The sequence below is a fragment of the Gekko japonicus genome, unplaced genomic scaffold (assembly GCF_001447785.1).
Source record: "Gekko japonicus isolate JY-2015 unplaced genomic scaffold, Gekko_japonicus_V1.1 scaffold2543, whole genome shotgun sequence".
Taxonomy (NCBI): domain Eukaryota; kingdom Metazoa; phylum Chordata; class Lepidosauria; order Squamata; family Gekkonidae; genus Gekko; species Gekko japonicus.
The window spans coordinates 109,695-135,307 of NW_015171578.1; the positions used below are offsets into that span (position 1 = coordinate 109,695).

At 44.0% G+C, this 25,613-nt stretch overlaps 1 protein-coding gene across 1 annotated transcript in view; it reads left to right on the forward strand.

The window, feature by feature from the left end:
* The window catches only part of FUK (fucokinase), a 47,642-nt gene that overhangs the window by 4,983 nt on the left and 17,046 nt on the right, over positions 1 to 25,613 (forward strand). Inside the window, exons 4-15 of the mRNA XM_015419811.1 lie at positions 3,709 to 3,759; positions 10,183 to 10,308; positions 11,217 to 11,289; positions 11,508 to 11,605; positions 14,121 to 14,201; positions 14,472 to 14,591; positions 14,980 to 15,151; positions 16,201 to 16,328; positions 17,287 to 17,388; positions 19,816 to 19,990; positions 20,295 to 20,355; positions 22,984 to 23,348. Coding sequence (XP_015275297.1) covers positions 3,709 to 3,759; positions 10,183 to 10,308; positions 11,217 to 11,289; positions 11,508 to 11,605; positions 14,121 to 14,201; positions 14,472 to 14,591; positions 14,980 to 15,151; positions 16,201 to 16,328; positions 17,287 to 17,388; positions 19,816 to 19,990; positions 20,295 to 20,355; positions 22,984 to 23,348 — 1,552 coding nt within the window. The remainder of the gene's footprint in view (positions 1 to 3,708; positions 3,760 to 10,182; positions 10,309 to 11,216; positions 11,290 to 11,507; positions 11,606 to 14,120; positions 14,202 to 14,471; positions 14,592 to 14,979; positions 15,152 to 16,200; positions 16,329 to 17,286; positions 17,389 to 19,815; positions 19,991 to 20,294; positions 20,356 to 22,983; positions 23,349 to 25,613) is intronic.

The window sequence follows — 25,613 nt, forward strand, 5'->3', positions numbered from 1 at the left end:
GCAACTGCCACCATTTATTTTTGCTTATTTCGCTATGGATGGACTCTATTGGTGCCCATCTTGAGTTCCTTCTTAACCATGTGGGCTGCCATTTACTCCAGGCTTCTAGTGCTGAATGTCTGGGTCCTTTAATTGATTTAAGGTCTTTTCCAGTAACTCTAGAGAAGATCCCAAATCGCCCTATGTTGTTATTGACCTCATTCTCAAATCTGACCCATTTCTGCTCCTTACCTTCACCTATCTCTAATAACTGCTTGACTTGAAAAGCTTCATAATAGCTCCTCAACTCGGGGACTCCCCAACCCAATTCCACCTTGTGACTATATAACAGCCTTTTTTGGGTTCTACATTTTTTGCTGCCGAATATCCACTCTCTAATCTTCCTATTCCATTGTTCTAGTCTTTTAATATTGGTCCCTAGTGGTATCGACTGAAATAGGTATATTAATTTTGGTATCCAAAACATTTTGATGCTCCTAATTCTAGTGGATATACCTAAGGTTTTATTTATCCACTTCCCCATTTCCTTCTCAGTTTTCTTCCATATCATGTTGTAGTTAAGTTCCGAAATTCTATCAATATTCTTTTGTAATACTATACCTAAATATTTGAGCTTTTTAGTGCCCATTCCCATGCTTGTGATTTTATTTATTTCTTTTTTTCCCTCTTTACTCACATTAAGATGCATAATTTCTGATTTAGCCTTAAACCTGAACAGCATTTAAAATCCTCTAATATAATTTTTACTTCTTTTATCGCTTCTTTAGGGTTTGTCTTGACGACTATAATGTCGTCTGCGAATACATTAATCTTCATTTCTTCCTTCCTCACTTTATAATCCTCTATCCTTACACTATTTCTTATTCATTCTGCTAGCTGTTCTATTGCTATGATAAAAAGAAGCGGTGAGAGCGGGCATCCCTGCCGAACCCCTCTCTGAATCTGGAAGGTTCTTGATTGGTCATTGTTAACCTTTACCACAGCTGTTCCGTCCCTATATATCTCTCGGATTGCTCTTATGTAAATATCCCCCATCTCATACTTTCTCATCTGCCACAAATAGTCCTGGGATAGGGTATCAAAAGCTTTATAGACGACCAATTTTATGAAGCCCAGCTTTTTTAGTTGGGCATGTTGTAGCACATTTATTATATTTCTGATGGGGTGGGCTATATTCCTATCCTTTACAAAGCCATATTGGTCTTCTTTTATTATATCAGGGATAATCCTCCTCGATACTTAGAGACTCTTCTGCTACAGGAGCCAGTTCCTGACTGTAAGTCTCTGCTTCTGGGTGTTCTTCAGGGGCTTGTGGTGCCAACTCCACGTGCTCCTAGTTGTCAGGTGCCTCATCAAGGTCATCATCAGGGGCAGGCATGACATATAGAGTCCGAGCTGGACAAACTCATGGCTCAAGGTGTGCTTGAACCGGTGTCCCACTCAAAATGGGAGACCCCTATCATGACACCAGTACAGCCTGATGGGTCTATCCGAATATGTGCTGATTACAAATGCACAATCAACAAGGCACTGTAGCAGCACTCTTACCCAGTCCCCGTAATTAGTCATGTGCTGGCATCATTAGGGGAGGGTGAAGTCTTCGCCAAATTAGATCTGGCTCAGGCTTATCAGCAGCTGCCTGTAGACCCCCAGGCCGCCATGGCGCAAACCACTGTCATGCACAAGAGTGCGTTCAAAGTGAATCGCTTGCAGTTTGGCGTAAATGTGGCCCCAGGCATATTCCAAAGCCTAATGGAGGGTTTGTTAAGGGACCTGCCAGGGGTGGCCCCCTATTTCGACGACGTGTTGATTGCCGGCCAATCCGAGGATGAACTGGCAGAATGCCTCAGGTCCATTTTACGTCGATTCCAAGAGGCTGGGTTGAAAGTAAAGAGAGCCAAGTGTCATTTGGGAGTGCCCAGCGTAGAATTCTTGGGGTTCCAAATCGACGCTAATGGTGTCCACCCTACTGAAGGGAAGGTAAAGGCCATCCAAAATGCCCCAAAGCCTAACTCTAAGAAGGAACTGCAATCCTTCTTAGGGATTTTGAACTTTTATCATGCATTCCTGCCACATAAAGCTTCAATAGCCAAACCATTGCATCACCTCCTGAACAAGGGGGCAAAGTGGGAGTGGGGCCCTCAGCATGACCGAGCTTTTACTACCATTAAATCGTCGTTGTCATCTGATGCTGTCCTTACCCACTATGACGAATCCAAGCAATTGGTATTGGCTGCAGATGCGTCCCCATGTGGGGTGGGGGCTGTGTTGAGCCATGTGCTGGCTAACAGCAGGGAAGCACCAATTGCATACTACTCTCAGACACTCACCCCGGCCGAGAGGAACTACGCCCAAATCAACAAGGAGGGGTTGGCTTTAGTGGCTAGCATAAAAAAGTTTCATGACTTTTTGTATGGAAGACCATTTGTAATAGCCACGGACCACAAGCCCCTCCTTGGAATTTTGCACCTGACTGCCAGACGCCCAACATCTTTTCTGTGCTGATGTTGCGCTGGACGGTGTTTTTGTCCGTGTATGATTATGCCCTCAAGCACCGCCCTGGAAAAAACATGGGACATGCCAACGCCCTCAGCTGCTGTCCCCTACAAGAACTGGACATTGACCCTGCACCGACTTTCAAGGTGATGGCCCTTGAGGACCTAGCCAAACCTCTGGTGCATGCGTCGGACATTGCGACCACCTCCTCCCGGGACCCCACCATCGCCAAGGTTCTTAACTGGGTGTGGAGGGGGTGGACGGTGGGGCGCGTTGATGACTGTTTTAAGCCGTTTGCATCATGGCAAAATGAATTATCTGTGGCTCCTGGCTTTCTTCCCTTCTTTTCTGCTAATTGTATGCCGAAGTTTGGCTGTTTACATTCCTTTGAGCTGTAAATTCCTCAGGTTAAGGGGGAGCTCGGAGTACAGCATCCAACTTATTTAGCGCATGCATACCTCTTCCCCCATTTGCTTCTACTCCAAAGCATCTCTTCCCCAATGCAAAGAACCAGTCTTGGGTTCCTTCACCTCATTGGAGCAGGAGGCATTTTAGAAGACACCAGGAGGCATCACCTCTGTGTAGAGGCAACTCATCCAGAAATAGCCACCTCTGTCACAGAAGGATGCTTGGCTTGCAACCTCCCAGCATCTTGTGATTGGCTCCATTGTACTGTATGGTAGTCATTTTGTGATTGGATGCATCCCCCTATGGAAGCCATTTTGCGGTTGCACTGACTCCCGGTTCACAAAATTCCAGAAGTGCCTCTACAGGCCAGCAAGTCACCTTTGTGTAAGCCTTGTGCAGGTCTATCAGAAAGTTGGGGGTGTGGAGAGATCCACGTGCCTCCCCTGCAGTAGCTGTCAGACCTGAAACAAGCCTGAAATGTTACAGCCGTTTCCACAGAATCAAAATGCTTTAGATTTCAAATTAATTATTTCCAAGAGTTGGCACTTGGCTGCTAGCTGTATAGAGCCTTTCATTCACCAAGGGAGGCTTTTTTCCCTTCCCTCTTATGCTGCCTCCCCCTCCCCCCGGTGTGTATATATATTTTAAGAAGGGCCAATTCTGGCCCTTCCTAACCCTGCATGGATCCAGGCAGCTTTTCCTTTGTGTGTTGCTCTGCTGCAGCATAGATGCCTACTCACTGTGTGGCTTGTTTTCCAGCCCCTTGCTCTCACCACTCAGAAGTCTTCTCTGTTTCCCTTCTAGGTGGTCACATCGGACATCTTGCAAAAGGCCCGGATTCTAATCCTGCACATGGTAAAATGAGAGGCTGGTTTTCCCTAATGTGGGGGGAGGTAGGTGGGTGGGGTCCTCCGGATAGCATTGCTTTGGGATAGGTCGAAGAGGATGAAGCCAACTAGGCATGTTCCTCTTAAGTGCAACGGTAGGAAAAGCTGCAACCTCAATGCTAGTAGGGGAAAGAGCCCTAGGCTGATTCTGCACCCGTCTGTTTCCTTGCAGTTCTTCCACAGTCACATCAAGAAGTTAATCTCCCTCTACACTGCAGGCCACTTTTTTTGTTCATCTGGTTTTATGGTACCTTCTGCATAGTTTTATGGCCATTCAGGGGTGACTTCGCAGTCAGTACAGCATTGCCCTGAGGTGTCAGAATGTGGTTTTGAGTGGCACCTTTTTCTTCCTCCCCTTCTAATTCAAAGGGAACAATAAACAGACAAGTTGACATGGCTTCATGGATCTCCGTCAGTTTTCCCTGCCCCTATCACCTCCCCCCCCCGGTGTGTATATATATTTTAAGAAGGGCTTTTCTGGATCTGCAGCTCTTTTTTATATAAACAATTTTATTTTATATAAGACAAACAAAAAAGCAACAAACATACATACAGAAAAGGGGGGGTCCATTTACAACCTTATTTTGTCTGTTGTTACCTCATGCATTAGCGAGTTCTATTTTTTTTCCACTTTGTATTTTGGACTAAATCTTTGTTCATAACTAAAAAGAAAGTTATAGTTCATATTTCCTTGTGCTTCGGTTGTATGTCCATATGATTTATTTGTTATGCTCTTCCATCCATTTGTAAAACCTTGACTATGTAATCTCAAAGTCTCTTTTGTTTGTCCTCTCAAAATTAAAGTTAATTTGTCCATCTCTGCAGTTTCAAGTATTTCATTAATAATTTCTTCTTTTGAAGGTACTTCATTTTTCCTCCAGTATTTGGCATGTAATATTCTCACAGCTGTCACTACTTGTATAATAAGATAGGAATCTTGCTTTTTACAGTTTTCTGGTAATATATTCAATAACAACTCTGGTATGTAAGGTATAGTACATTTTAACATTTTTTGGTAGTAATTCATGAATCCAAGACCAATATTTTTAACTTTATCACACGTCCACCACATATGAAAAAAAGAACCAACATTTTTTGACACTTCCAACAATTATTTGGTAATTCAGGATAAAACTTTGCTAATTTGTCTGGAGTGATATACCATCTATAAAACATTTTATAAATATTTTCTTTAAATGAAGTTGCTTTAGTAATCTTTACATTTGTTTCCCGTACCTGTGACCATTGGTCTAAATCAATATTATGACCCAAGTTTTGCGCCCATTGGACCATGCAGTTTTTAACTATTTCATCTTGTGTTTTATTTCCTAACATTATTACATATAATTTCTTAATCAATTTCTCATCAGTATATAACAATATCTTGTCTATTTCTGTTATTTTTGAATAAAAACCTATTTGCTTATCTTTGACATATCTTGATTCTATTTGAACTCTTTCTCACCAACTTAAATTGGATTCTTGTTTCTTAAGATTTTCTGTTGGTTTTAATTCATTTTTGTTATCCAACAAGTCTTCATATTTTAGTGCATATTTTTGAAATAAGTTTGGGTTTGTAAAAGCTTCTAGTGGTGAAATCCATTTTGGTATCTTAGTATTAAAAAGTCTTTTAACTTCTTCTCATACCTTCAATAAGGATCTCCTAATAAAACGTTGTTTAAAATATTTATGAGTATCCGCTTTTCCATAGCATATAAATGCATGCCATCCCAATAATAATTCATGTCCCTCTAACTTTAATAGTCTGGTATTTTCTAATGTAATCCATTCTTTTAACCACGTCAGTGATGATGCTCTATAATATAAAATCCAATCTGGAAATGCAAATCCAGCTCTCTCTTTTGCATCTTGTAGTGCTTTCAATTTTATTCTTGGTTTCTTGTTTTGCCATACAAATTGTGTCTTCAATTTATCGAGTTCTTTAAAATATTTTTGATTTTGAAGGATTGGAATTGTTTGAAATAAAAAAATCAATCTTGGTAAAATGTTCATTTTTATTGTAGCTATTCTTCCCATCAGGGATATTTGTAACTTTTTCCATTTTCCAAGTCTTTCTTAATGTCCAGTATAAGTTCCATGTAATTGTCCTTCAGCAAGGAACTGCAGCTATTTGTTATTTTGTTGTTGTTCAGTCGCACAGTCGAGTCCGACTCTTCGCAACCCCATGGACCAGATCATTCCAGGCCTTCCGGTCTTCTGCCGTCCTCTGAAGTTTGCTCAACTTTATGTTTGTTGCATCCTGTCTAACCATCTCATCCTTTTCCGTCCCTGTCTTCTTTGACCTTCAATCTTCCCAGCATCAGGGTCTTCTCCAGTGAGTGCTCCCTTCTCATTTGGTGGCCAAAGTATTTGAGCTTCAGTTTCATTATCTGGCCTTCCAGGGAACAGTCAGGGTTGATTTCTTTTAGGATTGACTGATTTGATCTTCTTGCAGTCCAAGGGACTCTCAAGAGTCTTCTCCAGCACCATAGTTCAAAAGAATCTATCCTTTGGCGCTCGGCCTTCCTTATAGTCCAACTCTCGCAGCCATACATGACTACTGGGAATACCATTGCTTTGACCATGCAGACTCTACTTTTTATCATGCTGTTTAGGTTCGCCATCGCTTTCCTCCCAAGGAGCAGACGTCTTATATTTATTGCTAAATATTTCACCTTTTTTTTTTGCTCCCAGAGCTGATATTTCTTATATCTGTTGGGTCTGAAGTTTAGTCATGTTTTTCGTTAACATCTTCGTTTTGTTGAAATTAATTTTCAGTCCTGCAACCTGACCATATTCTTGCAAAGTTTTTAATAGTTGCGTAATAGAGTCCAATGGATTTTCTAGAATAAATACAGGTCATCTGCAAATGCTTGCAATTTATATTCTTCTCACCTTATTTTAAGACCCTTAATATGAATATCTTCTCTAATCATGTCATTCAATATTTTGAACACAAATATAAATAGTAGTGGTGAGAGTGGACTTCCTTGTCTAGTTCCTTTTTGTATCTCAATATTTTGTGATAAAACTTTGCTTGTTGGTTTGTATACATTGATTTAACCGTTGTAAAGAAGTCTGCCACATTGTGAGGTTAATAATTGTTCCAACGTAAAATTTGAGCTAACGTTGTCAAAAGCTTTTTCAGTGTATAAGAAAATCAAGGCCATCTGTTTCTCTGGGTAAACGTCAAAATATTCAATTACATTTAATATAGTTCTTACATTATTTCTAAGTTGTCTTTTTGGTAGGAAGCCTGCTTGATCTTGATGGATTATTTGTGTTAATACTCCTTTCAGTCTTGCGGACAAAATAGAGGCATAAATTTAATAGTCCACATTTAGTAATGAAATTGGCCTGTAGTTTTTAATTTCTTTCTCATCTGTATTTTGTTTATGTATCAAGATTATTAGGGCTTCATTCCATATTTTTGGTATTTTACCTTCAGTTATTATATTTTGTATTATATCCTTTAAAGGTATTATCAGTTGATCTTCAAAAATGTGGTAAAATTCTGCCAGAAGGCTGTCAGGACCTGGGGTCTCCCCCCCCTTTTTTGTTGCTTTTTTAATGCTTCTGTTAGTTCAGAGAAGGTTATTGGGTCATTTAAAATTTTCCTTTGTTCCTCGGTGAATTTCTTCAAATTATATATTTTTAAAAAATCTTTAATTTCCTCACCTGTGGCTTCTCTTTTTCGATATAACTTCTCATAGAAAGCTTAAATAATCTTTTTCAAATCTTTAGGTATATTTTTTTCTTCCCCTTCCTCATCTCAACATTTTTCTTTTTCTTTTTTTCTTTTTCTTTCTGTAGTTTGTATGCTAACCATTTAGTTGGTTTGTTAGCATTTTCAAAGTAGTTTCGCTTTGCATACATATTTTTTTTTGGCTATTTTTTGTGTTAACAGGCAGTTCATTTGATATTGTAATAACTTTAATTTCATTTTTGAATCTTCAGCTGAAGGCTCTTGTTTCATCTTTTCTTCCTGTTTCTTAATTTATTCCTTAATTTGTATACATTTTTCAGTCTTTTGTTTTCAAATATGTGCAGCTTCTCTAATTATCCAACCTCTGGCATAAGCCTTAAATGCATCCCACACCACTCTAATGGAAATATCTGGCTGGATAATTTGTTTAAAAAACATTTGAAATTCTTTTTTAGTCTCTGTTACAAATTTTTCATTCTTCATGTATTCTTTTCTTTTCTCTCTCACTCTCCATGGGATTTTCCTTAAAATTTTTATTTCTGTGTCTTCTATTTGGAGAGATGTTTCGTTTGCTGCTTTAAGAGTTTCATCTCTTATTTTTCTTTTGTGAAATCTCACATGTACTTCTCTAGGAAATTAATTTCTTTTTGCATATGCAGAGTTCATTCTGTAGGCCACATCAGTTTCATTATGGACTTCATCTAAGTCTTCTGTATCCATGTATTTTGCAAGTGTTTGCGCCATTTCAATTTTTAAATTTTCATCATTCTTTTCTGGAATATTTTGAAATCTTAAAATGTAAGCTGCCTTGTCAAGTTCTAGTTTCATCTGAGCGTCTTCCATAGAAGTTTGTTTAGATTTTACCGCTTCTAGTTTAAGCTCAATTTCTTCTGATTTATTTTACACCTTATTTGTTACCTTGGTCAGAGCAGAGATTTCTTGACTATTTTCTTTAAGTTGTTTCTGGACCTCTGCAATCTGGTGTTTCATTTGTTGATAGTCTATTTTATTTTGTATAAGGTCAACTGCTGTTGTTACTGCTGTTGTTACAGCTGATGTTACTGCCTCTTGTATTAATGCTTGCAAATCTTTTGTTGAAATCTGTGCTAGATTAGCACCTACAGATTTACCTTGCCCTGGGGGTGGAGCACCAAGAAGCTTTTTTTTTGTCTGTACTACTAGCCATGTTCAACTTTTATGTTAAAACCAGAGAATCTCTCAAACACCTTCTCACTAAGTACCTTTAAATTCAAACAGTTTCCTGTATTTCCAAAACAACAACAACAATAATAAGAATTGTTATTGTTATTCTAAGAACAAGCACTCTTCCTTTGCAGCTTATACAGGCAAAGTTATCAACTGTTTACAATAAGAACAAGTACTCTTTCTTCCCATCTTATACAGGCAAAGTTATCAACTGTTTACAATACAGTTAGAACAAAATATATTCTAATAGGTACAAGATATAAAAACATAACGCTACCAGATTGGAATTTATACCACACAGGAAGTGAAATGTAGAAAATGAAAGTGGATTTCAGATAATTTACCAGTTCTTTTTTCTTCTTTCTCCTTTTAAAAAACATAAGATTGGTACTTGTCTTTGCTTTATAATCCAGATAATGTCAAAGTATATTTAATTGTAATCCATTAGGGAATCTTTATACAGTTCCAAATAAGCAAATTGTAATTCCAGAAATAAGAAAGCTTCAGTTAAATAAGATTAGTTCCAAACAAAGAAAAGAAAAGAAAGAAACCACTTTTCCAAATAGGTCAATATTGTAATCCACAGTACGTTGTTGTAAAGTTAGGAGATTTATTAAAAAGTTTTACTTTCAGACATCAACCATTTCTCTTTCTTAGCCCACAGAGTTATTTAAAAGGCTCCTTTTGCAGTTCTCTTCCAAGCCGCTTCAAGGGGGGGGGGAAGATCTCTTCACCCATCCACTCTTCTAATGCTTTGTATTTAAAAAGTTTAAAGGGCTTACAGTTTGTAAATGTTCTTCTAGACCTGTTTTATTCAAAGTACTCACAGTGTAAAGGTTCTTCTTTGGTTGTTTGTATGGGGTTCGCTGCTCTCCCCTCGTCCTGGTAGTCATGGCTCTGCTGCTATGGCTGCCCACAGAAGCTCTCGCCTGGGTTGTGCTTCAGGACGACTGCAGACTCAATCCGTTCGCTGCCGCTCACGGAGAGTCTGGAATCAAACCTCCTGCATTGGACTTCTCTTCAGGAAGCCCAATGGAGTTTGAGATCCCTTGAACTCCGCTTAAAAACCCGGCGATCCAGCACGGCTACTCAGGAGCAAGTCCCAGAGTCGACCGCTGTCACCAAGCGTAAAACCGGAAGTCTGTATCTATCACTTCGCTATTAATTACTTGGCTCAGGCAGCTAATGACCACTGAGGCAACTACTGACACAGGAAAATCTGCATACCAATGCAGGAGTGAGCATTGAAAACAAAATAGATGGCAAGCTAATGCTAGCCAGTGCAGAAACCAGGATCCAAGGCAATGCAATGAAAACAGCTATTCCGAGGCAAGGGGGGACTAGTTCAAGTACTGAGAAAATGTGGAGTGACTGCCAGATGCAAAATGGACCCTAGAGACTGTCTTCCTTGGGGGGGGGGCTGCTCTTTGGTCTGCACTTGCCAGTCTTACTGTTGTATGCCCCTTCTCTCCCTTTCAGGGCCGGGACTTCTTATTTGATGATTGCAGCCGAGCTTTCACCTGTCTCCCAGTCGAGGATCCTGCTGCCCCTGTCGAGGCAGTCACTTGCAACCTGGACAGCCTGCTGGCTACTTTGACGCACCAGGTGTGTGTGGCAGATCCCCCACGAACTGCTTTGTTGTGTTGCCTTCGGTGGGGTTGCTGCAACCTTTGATTCCCACCCTGGTCTGTGGCGCTGCTGCTGGCCACCCCTTTGAAGTGCAAGACAGCCAAGCAGGGACTCTTTGGAGCAGCCATAAATGCTAGACAGAGCTAGGTTAAGACAGGGTGGAATTGTGGGAAGGTGGCTGCGGGGCTGTTGGTAAAATCCTGACTGAACATGTGACTTAGGGTTACAAGCTGTAGTAAAAGGGTGTACCTTTTAAAATGGCATGCAAGTTTTTGTAGGCAGGAGGGCAGAAAAAGAGGAGGGAGAGGAACAAGAACAAGAGAAGAGACAAGAGAATGGATTTATATACCCCGCCCTTCACTCGAAGTCTCAGAGCGGCTTACAATCTCTTTACCTTCCTCTCACCACAACAGACACCCTGTGACCTAGGTAGGGCTGAGAGAGCTCTCAGAGAACTGCTCTTGAGGGAACAACTCTGTGAGAACTGTGGCTGACCCAAGGTCACCCAGCAGCTGCATGTGGTGGCGTGGGGGGATCAAACCCGGTTCTCCCAGACTAGAGTCTGTGCCCTTAACAGTGACACCAAACTGGCTCTCAAGGAAGTAGAGGACAAGTAGTTGATTGGTGCCCTGGAGCACCAGGCAGGACTGTGCCACCTTTGGGCATCATTTGCTGATGCAGGTTGCCCTAAAAACATCTACCCACCTAGATGCTTTGCCAGTCAGCTTTTGAGAATTCAGTGGGGAGAACCTGCATATATCCACATTCTGCTTCCTGGCAGAATGAATGTTCCCAATAAACATGTTGGGGGGTCTCTTCTTGTCTGTGTGGGCCGAGCTGGCTTCCTCCAACCGCCTCTTTGCATCCATCTGCTCCCTTTCCAGGTGTGCAAAGGATCTCCGCCAGGGGTGTGGGTTTGCAGCACTGATATGCTTCTCTCTATCCTGGCCACATCTGGTGAGTGTGCCTGAGGGATCCCATGGACCAGGTGGGAGACCGCTGTTGGGCTCTCCAGGCTGGAAGAAGAGCTGGGGAGCTTCCCTGGGGCATGTACAGCCTGCTCTCTTTCCCCCTTATTCATTTGGAGATGCTTTCTTAGTTTTAATTTATATCAAAGGGGCAGTCTGGACAAGAGAAGATTTTTGGTCACAAATTTACAAAGTTTCCCCTCCCAGAGATCGATTGGCGTGGATTCCAGGGTGCTAGAGTCATTGCTGTGCCTGGAAGCGTCTCCTATGCTCAGAAACATGGAGTCTACCTTGTTGATGCTCAGGTATGCAGTCAACAGATCTCCCCCAGCCTGAATGTTCACTGATCTAGGCTAAACATTAAAGAAGTCTATCCATATGATTTTTCTAGGGCCTGGGTTTGGTCTCAGGGGATAGAGAATGGTCTTCTGTGCTTATGAATAGCAGGTTCCCTGATTTAACTTGCAGACTCTGGTCACTAGCCATCTCACCGATGAGCCCAGGACACAGGGCTTAAAAAAATTAAATTCTTTTTTTAACATCATTTGTATATCATATTAACATTCAGCATACTGACGAGAGCTTCTCAAGATTAACAATCAGTTGTACATTCAAAGCAAGCCATTACATTCAAGTATTGTTAACACCACCAGCCTATTCTAATAATGAGTAACGGTAAATGTTTCCCTTGCTTGAAAGCCAGTTGAATGGGATGCAGTACTCATCTCCATTTCCAAGCCAAAGAGCCAGCGCTGTCCAAAGACGTTTCCATGGTCATGTGGCCAGCATGACTAGATGCCGAGCCGCACGGAACAGTTACCTTCCCACCAAAGCGGTACCTATTTATCTACTTGCAGTTTTTTGCTTTCGAACTGCTAGGTTGGCAGGAGCTGGTACCAGAGACGGGAGTTCACTCCATCATGCGGCACTCGGGTCTCGAACCGCTGAACTACCGACCTTCCGGTCTGCAGTTCAGCATCTTAACCACTAATAATTAGAGAAGCTTAAAGGAGTAGCAGGACACGATAATACAAATTCTTTGGTATTACCTTTTCCCTAGCCAAGTATTCTGTTACTGGGAACCAGATAGCTTGAAATATTTTTTGGTAGCTTTCCAAGTTGGGCATTAAGGATTGACTTGTAAATTTACCGTAAATAAAACGCTCCCATAGGGGTTTTTTTTTGCCACAAATGTAGAGAGGGTCTGGTTTTATCTGTCCATTTTATCACAGAGTTGAGTTATGGTGCCTAGAGACATAAACCCCAATCGTTATGGTGCCGGTCTTATTTTCCATCCTGCTGCATTCAGTAGCATCTGCCTGCCTACTTAAGTGTCAAAGCTCATAGTAACTGCCCACATGACTGGTAGAAGGCCACACAGAACCTGTTTTGGCAGATGCTGTTTGGGAGCTTGTTGTTTTAAACTGGGTGTAAGCGAGCAGATGTCCTTCCAGTGAAATCTTCCAACAAGCATCTCATTCTCATTGGTGCGACTAAGGGCCAAACTAGACATGATGGCATCCTTGTGACCATCATGAAGACGTCATCACCATTTTTAAGTCATTAAAAAATGTTGCGGGGGCCTAATTCTGATGTGGTCTGCAGTGCAGTGCTCTTATACCCCCCCCCCATGCCCAGCACCTTTTCAAGTGCTGAAAAGGACTTGGGAGAGTAGCCATTTTGGCACTTGATAAGATACAAGCCCACGACACTGCAGGCCCAGTCAGGATCAGGCCCTTGCAGCATTTTGCAATTACTTTAAAATGGCGGCGGCATCCTTGTCACTTCTAGAATTTGGCCCAAAGAAGGGTCCATTTACAACAAAATCAGCTGGTGTGTGTACACGTGCTCTATTTGTCTTCCAAGCAATCTATGTAATTTTTTTTCAATTCTTGCATATAATAATAATGATTAATAGTTATCACTAGTGTCATGATGATTTGTTGGCATTCAAAGAGTGTCTTTAGGGGTGCCTAAGGATTTGGGCATGGGACTGGGGAAAAAAACACAACACTTTTCCTCTTTGAAGAGCAGAAGGCTTCCCCTGCTCTCTCATATGCAAAACTCCCCCCTATTTCAGAAGCGTTTTCTCATACAGCAAAGGTGGAAGATGGCGGCTTGAGAAGCACAAGCTGAAGTCCCCTTTGGGAGTTGCGAAATACCTGTGTGCTTTTATGGATCCATTTATAAAGCACTGGAGGGGGCGAGAAGCAAACGGCTCATGCCCAGCCCTTCCCCACCCCCACAGGCTTGTAATTTAGCAGCAACACTATAAAAAGAGTGGGGGAAACGTCACCATTAAAACAGTGTAAAGTTCTGATCATGATTGTCTCAGCTCCACTGTGCTTTAGTCGTAAGGCTCTGATATCCCCGTTCAAGATAATTCACACCAATAGTAGTTTTCTCTAGTGTAAATGTTGTCAAGAAACAGTGGTTGTCTGCGCTGGCAGTACAGTTGCCAGCCCTACCTTGGGAAGTTCCTGGAGATTTGCGGGTGGAGCCTGGAGATTTGTGGGTGGAGCCTGGGGAGGGCAGGGTTTGGGAAGGGGAGGGAACCTCAGTAGTGTTATAATGCCATCGAGTCCACCCCCAGATATGAATGGAAACACGGTGGAAACAATAACATGTACAAGGAAAACGCACCACGACACGGTGTGTTTTCCTTGTACATGTTTTCGAGTACCTCCCCCAGCAGCCGTTTTCTCCTGGGGAAGTGATCTGTCACATAGAGATCAGTTGTAATTCCGGGAGATCTCCAGGCCCCACGTGGAGGATGGTGGCAATGCCAGCTAACCCTAACCCTAACCCTCTTTCCAATAGGGGGTTGTGCAAGATATTCTCTACCAAGGCTCAGAAGATCAGATCCAACAGTGCGTGGGGTTAGATGGAAAAGTCCCACTGGTAAGTCTGGCTCCTGGGGTTTTATAGTTCTCTCTCCTGGAATGCTGTGGGTTGGTCCAGCGGAATCCACCCCTGTGGCTGGGCTGAGATGCAAAGTGAGCCAGGGAGGGCTAGAAAACCGGGGCTGCCCCATTGGACAGCAAACCTGGTTTGCTAGCAGTGGACTGTTGTCAAACCCACATGCTGCGATGGCAGGCAGCCTGGGCTGCTGTCTCGCCTAGCACCACCACGAGAGCTGTCCTCCATTCCAGCCTCTCTTTGATCCGGCAGGTCTGTGGGGTCGTCTTCTTCTCTGCAGAGGCAGCAGAACAGCTCCTGGCCACCCACGTCGTTCCCCCCCTTGATGCCTGCACCTATTTGGGGCTAGACTCGGGAGCACCGCCCATTCAGGTGAGGGGGCCCTCCCCAGCTGTCGTCTTCCTGCAAGGCTGCAGGCTGAGGCTGTGAAGGCTTCCTCAGAGCCCCAAGACCCGCCCCCTGTTTTAAAGACATGCTTGCAGAACAGCCAAGGGTACGGAGCGGTTTCTGGTCTGGGGCAGCCTGCCTCGGCGCAGTTCTTAGTAGCTTCTCCTGTCTCTTTTGCCTTGGGTATTCTCCTAGTTTTGGTTTCACTTCCTTGGTTGGCGATGGCAGTTCCTATGGAACAAAAAAAACCCCTCAGAAATCCTGCTAAAGCAACGGCTCCCAGCCTTCTGCTTGCTGGGGGCTCTGCGTCCACGTGGGGCTAGATATTCCCGGGCAGCTGATGGCCATTCTCTTCTCTTTGCTCCCGACCCAGCTGTCCCTGTTCTTTGACATCCTGCTGTGCATGGCCCAAGGAGTGGCCGAAGAGGCGTTTGTGAAGGGCCAGAGCCCAGGGATGGGTCGCGGAGACACCCAGAATGCAGCAGCCATGAGGAACGCCCGATCCGTGCTGTGGAAGGCCCTCCATGCCGTCCCACTTACTATGGGTGAAAGCTGCGACCTCCACTGTGCTTTGCTTTTCACTAGAGCGGAATCAAAACATGACGTGGATTCCAAGTGGCTGACCTTGACTGAGGACTCTTTTTGCAAATGGAGCCATAATTGTCCTCTAGGGGGTGCCCAGAAAGGATGGGAATGGCAGTGCATGCCTGGGTTTGTTGCGCAGAGACGCAGAGCTCTGCCATCCAAAACAGAGTCTCTGCTGGACCGAGAGAAGCAAAACAGCCAGAAAAGGGCAGGGTGAGCAACTCCATAAGATGGAGGTAACCGTCTAGCCTGCTCCCTGTGGGAAAGCAGGAGCTACCCTTAGTCTTGTACCCATCAAAGCTGTGGGAAAGCAGGAGCTACCTTGTCTTTTGCTAGGGCTCCTTTGTTACCAGGGAACAGAATTAGTGTGGTACAGTGGTTAGAGTGCTGGACTAGGATCTGGCAGATCTGAGTTCGAATCCCCAGTCTGCCCTGGAAACTTGCAGGGGTGGCCTTGAGCCAGTCACACACTCTCTGCCTAACCTACCTCACAGGGTCGTTGTGAGGATAAAATGGAGGAGAAGAGACCAACCGTAAGCTACTTTGACTCCCCACTGGAAAGAAAGGTGGGAGTATAAATGAAGTAAGTAAATAAATAACTGTTCCACAGATGTGTGCCTGTGTAGTTTGGTGTAGTGGTTAAGTGCACAGACTCTAATCTGGGAGAACCGGGTTTGATTCCCCACTCCTCTACTTGCAGCTGCTGGAGGACCATAGTTCTGTCAGAGCTTTTCTCTCAAGGATAGTTCTTGAAAGAGCTCTCTCAGCCCCACCTACCTCTCAGGGTGTCTGTTGTGGGGAGGGGAATGGAAAGGAGTTTGTAAGCCACTCTGAGACTCCGAGTGAAGGGCGGAGTATAAATCCAATCTCTTCTTCTGCTCCTCCTCCTCCTCCTCCTCCTCAAGGGCTGGGGTCTCTTGCTTGACTTGCAATTCCCAAGGTTCTGGTGTTTTGGGGTTCAAAAGCCAAATGTTCATGTAGCATTGCTCCCTCTCTTATATTCTTGCAGCATACATCCCTGGTGGCAGCTATGACTACATGAGCATGTCAGCCAGTGACCACATCCTCCACTTAACAGCCCACGAGCGCACGGCTTGCGGCCGATCCTTCTGCAAAGTGGCCCATTCTGACGTGGCTGTAAGTACCGTCCCTTCTCCCTTCTTGTTTCCAAGACTCTTGTGGCAACAGTGTTGGTGCTGCAGAGTCACCTGTGTCCATTGTTCATATGCAACCTCTATTCCATAAGATGCTGTTGCTGTGTGTCTGCTTGGTGGCGCAACCCTTGTTGTGGGAGGCAGGGGAGGTGGGGGTGATGATTGGGCTGGGCAAAGCAAAGTTGGAAACAACTTGGAATAAATTTGCAGATGAGACAACTTTGCAAGATATCGGGTTGGGTGGAACCAGATCAAGGGAACACTGCAGGGAGCTCAATGATAAGGGGCCATGGCTCAATGGCAGAACATCTGCCTTGTGTGCAGAACATCCCAAGTGTCAAACTTGGTCCTTGTTTGCCATGGTTCTTTAGTTCTTTTGGTTCTGTATGTCTCTTATCCTGCTTCTTCTGGTTGGGAGTCTGGGAGCATGTGAATGTGTGTGTGAAGCTTCTTTGCTGGAAGTCGTGCTAGCTTGTAACTACATTTGTGTGGGGCCTCCCATTTCTGGGAAGAATGCGTGCTTGACCTTGGACATCAGACACTGCTAGATACTACGCTTGCAGGTGCTGGGGGAAGGTTAAAGGTGCACAGTAGATTTTGGTGGGCTGGATGTATTGGTGTGATTGGACTGGTCATATGGGAGGGGGCTGTTTGAATTATGTAGAACACCAGAACTGGCACCAAGAGAGTTCTGACACAGATCATTTTAGCTTGAAACATCTTTATTCCTCAATAAACAAATCATTGCCAGGAGAGTGTTGTTGGGAGTAAGTTTGTTCAAGGGTCTGACACCAGGTTCAGTCCCTAGCATTTCCGGATTTAAAAAAGGATTGAGTAGAAAATGATGTGAAAGATCTCAACCTGAGATCCTGGAGAGCTGCTACCAGTCAGAGTAGACAGTACTGACTTCAGTAGCCAGGTTGCTTTTCTCTTGCACACAGGAGCCGGAACTCCTAGAAGAGGGCTGCTCGGTTACTAACAGCCTGCTGGAAGGAGCAGTTTCATTGGGGCCTGGGAGTGCTATTCAGCACTGCTACTTGAAGGTACCTCTCCCTTGGAAGGTGGGGCTGGAGTCTCCTGTTGTTCTCTGCTGTTTATTCATGATGGTTTCTGTCTTATAGGAGCAATTTATAAGTCACCTCAGTGTACCTCTGGCTGATTCAGAATAGGGGCAAAGACCGAGAATTGAGGTCAAGCCTGTAGGATTGACAGGAAGATACTCCAATGTGAAGGAGAGCAGAGCATGCATGTTGGCACAAAGGGCAGGACTGTCTGCTCCTGGTTAAAAGGGCTACAGGCCCACAGCTGCAGTCTCTTTTGCTCCTGTCACCTTCTCACAGGAGTTTGCTGTGGCCAAAAGGAGGGAGGGTTTCTGATGAGCTTTCCTGAGAGCTGGAGTCTCCTCCCTGGACCCTGTTTCCAGCTGCAACGCCTACCTGGGACCCGTTCACACATTACAGTGAATACACATACATCCTGCCTGTACGTGCATATATCTATTTGTAAGGAAAAGCAGATATCACATTCACTTTCCAAATGAAACCAGGGACTGGTTCTTGGACCAACATGGTTTTAGTCACATGTTTGGTGGTAAATATGTTGAACATAGCATGACAATTACTGAACGCAAGGTATAAAGAAAAAATTCAAGAATACACTGCATCTATTGTAGGCGGGTTCGCCATAACATGTGCAGGGCTCTGGACAGAGGGGGAGAGGGAAGGCGGATTTTATTTATTTATTTATTTATTTTTCAGATTCATAGCCCTCCCTCCCCGCGAACGGGCTCAGGGCAGATCAGAGCAATAGTTAGGTCATTCGGCAATACAAAAACATAATAATAAATAGTCAGTTAAAACAGCATTTAAGAACAATTTGCACTCCTACTGGTGCCACTGGAGTATTCAATCCGGGCTGCATAGAGATGGTGTCTTCAGCCCGGGAGGCCGAGATGTTTTTTTCTGGACGCCTGTCGCCTCAACCAAAGGCCTGGTGGAACAGCTCCATCTTATAGGCCCTGTGGAATGGCAAAAGGTCCTGCAGGGCCCTGATCTCACATGAGAGCATGTTTCACCATGCCAGGGCCAGAGCAGAAAAAGCTCCGGCCCTAGTCGAGACTAAACGGACATCTCTTGGGCTGGGGACAACCAGCAGATCCTGCTCAGCAAAGCACAAGGCTCTCTGGGGAGAGGTGGTCCCTTAGGTATGCCAGTCCCAGGCCATGCAAGGCTTTGAAGGTCAATACAAGACACCCAATCTTCTTTCTGTTGCTCAGCTAAGGTGGGGAGAAGGGCAAAGCGATGGCCCGGCTGAGGCTCCTCTGTCCATGGCCTACAAGTTCAGACTACACTGAGCAGCTGCAGAAAGCTGCCAGTTTCTGTTTTGGACCCTGTGTAATGGAATAACAGCCACAACAAACAAACATGAAATGCATGAATTTGTATCAAATATCATAACACACTGAAAACAACTCCAGCAAAATGTATTAATCCTGCAAAGGAGCACCACCTCAATCACTAATTCTCCATGAATGTAAATAAATCAATGTAGCATGAAATGATGTCTTCAGTGGCCGGTTTCCAGGCTGCTTGGCCGGCATCCACGTAGCTTTTGGCCGGTTTCCAAGCTGCTTTGCTTGTTTAGCTTCACGTGTTTACCGGCTAAATGACTGCGTATCGCGCAGAGCTTTATCAAAAGCCAATCTAGAACTGAGGAAACCAAACATACACACTCATAATAAAACATCATAAATGCAACAACCCTCTCAGCTCAAAATACAGCCTCGTTAAAATAACTTACCAGAAGTCTCTTAGTTTTGTTCAGCGTAATAAAAGTCTAACAGGGAACTACGTCTCCCATACCAACATTTGTGCTACATTCTTGGTGCCAGCACTGACTGGATTCTTTGGACATTATATTGGACTTACTTTGATTTCTTTGATTTATTTACATTCATGGAGTATTAGTGATTGAAGTGGTGCTACTTTGCAGGATTAATACATTTTGTTGGAGTTGTTTTCAGTGTGTTATGATATCTGCTACAAATTCATGCATTTCATGTTTGTTTGTTGTGGCTGTTATTCCATTACACAGTGAGTTTGGTGCTGGTCATTCCATACTGTGTCATTCCCTTTTGTTGTTAGTTTCTGTTTTGGGGCTGCCATGTCAGGAGTTGTTGGAGAGGGCGTGCAGAATCTGGTACTGACCATGGTATGGATTCAGGAGCAAAGCATAGATTAAGAAGGACCAGTGAAGGGCAGAGCCAAGGAAGAGGCAGAGAGCTGGAGGGTGACCCCAAAGACTCCCAGCTCAAATGTGTAGGTCTAGGGGTTGGTCTTGTTGGCAGATCAGAGACCTGGGATGAGAAATGCTACTGGGGAGCCATGTTTGAGCTCAGAGGGCACCAGTTAGGAGAAGGCTAGTGAATGTCAATGTGCTACAGAAACACATAGCATGTGGCCTTCCTTCAGGGTCCCTTGCAGATCCGCTCTGGCTGTCTCCTCACCGGGCTGGACATGGCCTCCTCTGAGGACCTCAAGAGCCATGTGCTGGAGGATGTAGTAATTCAGGGGCATGCCATCAGACTGAGAGACATCCCATGCAAAGTGTTCACCTTAAGTGGGCGGCATGACAACTGGCAGGTAAGTACAGTCATGGGCATGTTTGTGATACCATTTCTCCAGGATGGGAACTTTCTGCAAACCCCAGAGAGTCCTTCAGTGGCTGAAAAGTGGGTTGGTGGAATTCTAATTGCTACTACAAAGAAAAGAGGGGTTTCCTTTTCACGCCATGGGGAAGGTGCTGTTGACTAGGCATGGAACTCTCTCCCTGAACTCTGACACACCTTTACCAAGTTCTTTCTTCTGCTTGTTTCTTTCTGCTTCTACTCAGAGGAGTTTCTTTGAAAATCCAAAACTGATGCTATTCTCTCCTGCTTAGAGTACAGCAGAGGAAAACGGCACCTATCTGAACATGCCATGGGCAGAATTGTTCCACAGGACAGGAATACGGTAGGTACCCAGGGACTGCTCCATAGCGATGACTTAGTGAGTACCTCCGCAGTGCTCCCAGTCAGTGGCCAAGCCCTTCATGTCCTGTGTTGTTGCCCACTCTTCCTGGTGTGGAGGAACAGGTGCTGGGTGTTGGCCATGGGTCCTCTGGTGATGAATCAGCAGGTGGCTCAGACAGGACTAACAAAGACTGAAAAGTGCTCCATTAATCAATATGTCAAATTTGGAATAAAAACACGGTAACTGCGAAGCATTCCTTCTTAAGGATAGTGTTCTGTTTCCAGATCTTTGCAAAGACAAGCCCATCAGCAGTTATTGTTTCCTTTTATACAACATTCTTAAAATAAAACAATATAAAATCCTACAACTATATAATTGTACATAAATGGTTGTTTATAATTATACTAATTAAAATATCAGCAATGAGATACATTTTACTTAACCAATTTATTTATTTGAAACACTTTAATGCTGCCTTTCCACCCAAAGCGGGTCACCAAGGTGGTGAACATGAAAACATTTTAACATTAAAACAATATTTAGTATAATATATAACATACAGTAGGGTCATATGGGAGAGGGCAGCCCTTCAGGTACATTACGCCATTGCCGGTTTATTGAATATAAATATATTTATTTAGCATAAGAAACTTATATTATACAGTATGATAATTTATATTTACTGACTTTATAAAGACCAGTTAATTTAGGGGTGTCGAACTCATTTGTTATGAGGGCCGGATCTGACATAAATGAGACCTTGTTGGGCCGGGCCATGTGTATCATAAAATGTAATGCCAGGTAGCGGAGATATAAACTTTATAAAGGACACAAACATAATTAAAGATTTTCAAAACTTTAAATAAAACATGCTTAAAACACTAGCACTCTTGCAATGTTTTGTCTGTTTAACAGTCTCTGATAACTGACACCTCTTGCTCTGAATTATTCCATCAAAATGTCTGTGGTCTAGCAATCTTGAGTATGCTATTCAGGTGTGAATCTGCAAGCTGCAAACCTACTTTTGATTTATTGACATCCATTATAGAAATCTCATGCTCAGTGTTCTGAGCCTATGATCCAGTGGAAAACATGAAACAGCTGAGCATTGTAACCTTTTTGTACATAAGCTGCTTCATGTGCTGGTCAAGAACAGGAGAAGGCATCCTGACACAGACTGAGGGCTGTTTGTTTCTCTACAGAACTATAGTTTTCCCCAGAGAAATAACTACAACTTCCTACAAAGGAAATGTGCTGGGTGAACTTGGTTTGGAAACACATTCTCAGCCTAATCCACCTCACTGGCTTGTTGTTATTCCTCCTCTAAAATAGTTCACATTGCTTTCTTACTGAGAAAGACTGGATCAGAGCCCTGGATAAAGAACCCAACAAAACACACACACGCTGTAGCAAGGCACACAGAAGCTCATATCTTGAACAAAACATTGTTGGTCTTAAAGGTGCCTGGTATTTCTCCCGTGCAATTGAGGCAACCCTGCAGAGCAAGCACTCCCTCATTCCTTCCTTCAGGGAGGAGCCTCAGCCAGTGGAAGGAAAGAAAAGCTTCCCTTTGTCTCCTGCAGCCTGGCCAGGAACCAAGCTCTGGCTGTTTCCTCCCTCCCCCTGGGAGGGGGAGGAGCCTCATCCAGGGAGGGGGAGGAGCCTCACCCAGTTCTTTACCAGACTCTCTCAATCACACAAGAGAGGCTTGCCTATCTACCTCTCCTGTGCGACTGAGAGAGGCTGGTAAAGCAAGTTGTGACATGGCGGCAGCAGCAGAACTGGAAAATGAAACAGGAAACAGCCAGGTCCTTGAGGGCCGGATTGGGGCCCTCCGAGGGTCTTATCTGGCCCACGGGCTGCATGTTTGACACCCCTGTCTTAACCAGTTTTTTAACGATATATGACCATTTTTAGGAGCAAAAGTCAATGAGTAATAGGGGCAGAGGTCATTTTGGGGGGGATCGTCTCCCCACCCTTTCCTGCCTGGGGCCAGGGAGGGCCTTCGCGGGGCTTCCTCGCACTCCTCGCACTCCCGCTGGCCTTGCAGGTCCACCGCCGGGCCCCTCATGGGGCTCCGTAGTGGAGCTGCAAGGTCGGCAGTGGTGGCCGGGACCGTTGGGGGCGGGGTGTGTGACTTATGACACACTTCCGGTGATGTCAGGGGGTGTGGCCTCATGACACACTTCCGGTGATGTCAGGGGGTGTGGCATATGCTAATGAGTTATGCTAATGAGTTCCCCTAGCTCTTTTTCTACGAAACGACCCCTGAATAGGGGTCATTGTTTAATTAAATTAATTAAGTAGATTATACATTTTTGCATGAATTGGGTCAAGGTTGTCCTGACCTGACTCACCTTCTCCAAAGCCAGAGGGCACATGCAGGTAACTTCTTTTCCTGATTTGTCTCGAGGAATGAGATGCGGCTGAAGGGAAGGGCTTCAGCCTCCTCTCTATGCCCTTTTCCCAAGTTGAAATTTCTTGGGCACATTATATGCCCCGCGCGGGGCTGAATATGCACAGGCTGTGAGGCTTTCTTGGACAGAGTCACTTTGCAGTTGTTTGCTGTGCGACGGCTACTCCATTTGCTCATCGAATAAATATGCCTTTTTGCTTCCCACTGACTAGAAACCAGGACCTTTGGAGTTCAGACACCCTCCCAAGTGGCCGCTGCCTGCTGAATGCCCGCCTCTTCCCTGTGCTGCATGCTTCTGAGCAACTGGTGCTTGGGGACATACTGTGGCTCTTGGGCTCACCTGGGGCTGGTCAACTGCAGCGCTGGCGAGCTTCCTGGCGGATGTCCTGGGAGGAACTGTGGACCTGCCTAAACCAGGAAATGGAGCTGGCCTTCCGCAAAGCCCTCTTCTTCCTGCAGGCCCAGAACAAGATGCGGAAAGTTCTGATGGGGCACAAGAACTGCAGCCTGCTGCCACTGATCCGCTCAGTGGTCATTGAAGGCTACCAGGAGGCTGTGCTGAACACACTGGATGAGGGTAAGCAATGGCTTGGGCGTTGCACCTCTCCCGCTTACTGCAGTTCTGTAGCCTTCAGTGTTACCTTGAGGGGATTGGGGCTGCAGTTCCACAGCCCAGCAGTTGCAAGAAGAAGAAGAAGAGGAGGAGGAGATTGGATTTGTACCCCACCCTTCACTACCCAAAGGTGTCTCAGAGCGGCTTACAAACTCCTTTCCCTTCCCTTCCCCACAACAGACACCCTGTGAGGTAGGTGGGGCTGAGAGAGCTCTGACAGAAACTGCTCTTTTTCAAGAACAGCTTGCCCAAGGTCATCCAGCAGCTGCAAGTGGAGGAACGGGGAATCAAACCCAGTTCTCCCAGATTAAAGTCTGCACATATAACCACTACACAAACTGGTAAATGGCTGGAAGAGAATCCCACCTTGGCTTACCTCAGTCACCCTGCCTGCTCATGGCCTCTTCAATCCCGTTCGTGCTCTGTTCATTTTATTTATTTAAAACATTTATACGCTGGCCTTTCCACTCAGCTCTGGGTCCCTTCGAATGTGGTGAACATTTCAATCATTAAGCAACAATTTAAAGTAGAGAGTGATATACATTTTTAAACCAAATAAGATGTAAACACATACGAAACACAAGCGGAGAGGAGGGCCTTTGAGAGTTAGTGAGGGAAAGCCAAACAAAACAGAAAAGTCTTTGTCTGCTGGCAGAAGACAATGACAGAGGGAGACAGATGAAATGCAGGGAGTTTCTAAGCTTGGGTGCCACAACCGAGGAGGCCCTTTCTTGGGTTGCCACCTGTCTAGCCTCAAATGGCAGGAGCAACCCAAACAGGGCCTCCAAAAATGACCAGAGAGGTCAGATAAATTCATATGGGAGTAGCTCGGCCTTCAGATATCTTAGTCCCAAGATACAGAGTCAATAGTTCTACATTCAGGAGGAAACTTTTTATAAGCAGAATAGGGTTGTAGTAGTAATATTTGCAAAAAAACCCAAAACCCAGGCTGTTCTTTTTGACATTATATTGTTTATTGGAGGTATTACAATGTTTTTATTTTGTTGTCTAATTTTGCTAAATTTGATTGCACCACTGGCCTCCTTTTTTGGCACTGTTTTCTAACTTTGTGATCCACCTTGAGTCTCAGTGAGAAAGGTGGACTATAAGTCAATTCTTTTAGCATAACTCCCCCCTCCCTCAAATTTATTCCAATAATTCCCACAGCATCTGCGGAGAGTGCTGCAGATCCCCCGTCTCAGTGTGTGACCAACTGCATGCCCTTCATGGTTCTCTTCAAACGACTTGAGTATCTGTGAAATGACATTCTAGGCAGTCAGGTGCCTTTCATGTTTCTTGTTCCATAGCTTCCCGGAGTCTTACCCTGCCTTTAGGATACTTGGACACTTTCTTCATTTGTGAATAAATCTTTTTGAATGCCTAAGTAGTATGTTGGTGATAGCTTTAAGAAAGCCAGTTTTCAGGGAAAGACAAACTTAAAATGGAATCCTATCGGCCAATTTCCTGGTAGATCTATATCAGACAATATTAGAAAGACATTAAACCTCATCAATTATTGTAAAATCCATAAAATTAAATCAGCAATTTTGGTGCTAGATGCCGAAAAGGCTTTTGATAAAATTGAGATCCCTTACCTAAAAGAAGTGTTAAAATATATGAATTTTGGACCTAATTTTTTGAGAGCCATTAATACCATATATAGAGCACCTAAGGCTCAAATTATGGTTAACAACTATAGGACAGAAGACTTGGCATTAACTAGGGGGAAACGACAAGGGTGTCCACTTTCCCCTGTATTTTTTGCGCTCTCTTTAGAACCATTAGCATGGGCTATTAGGCAAGATGTAGAAATAAAGGGCATAGCTACAAAATTAGACAATTTTAAATTGGGGCTTTTTGCAGACGATACTGTTATTTTTTTAATTGATCCTAAAACAACCTTAAGGTTTTTAATGAATAAACTTAATTATTTTCATTTAATCTCAGGCTTTACCATTAACTTAAAGAAAACAGAGTTATACCCAATTTATATTACAGAATAAGATAAATCAGTTATTGCAAGCCAATACCCTTTTAAACGGGTAACTAAAGAATGGAAAAACTTAGGAATTATAATACCGATAAACTTCAATGATCTTTATAAACGTAATTATGATACATTATATAAGTCAGTAAAGGATTCCATTGATAAATGGACTAAATTTAATTTATCTTTGCTAGAGAAGATTGAACTTTTAAAAACAATACTTTTCCCGAAATTCCCCCCCC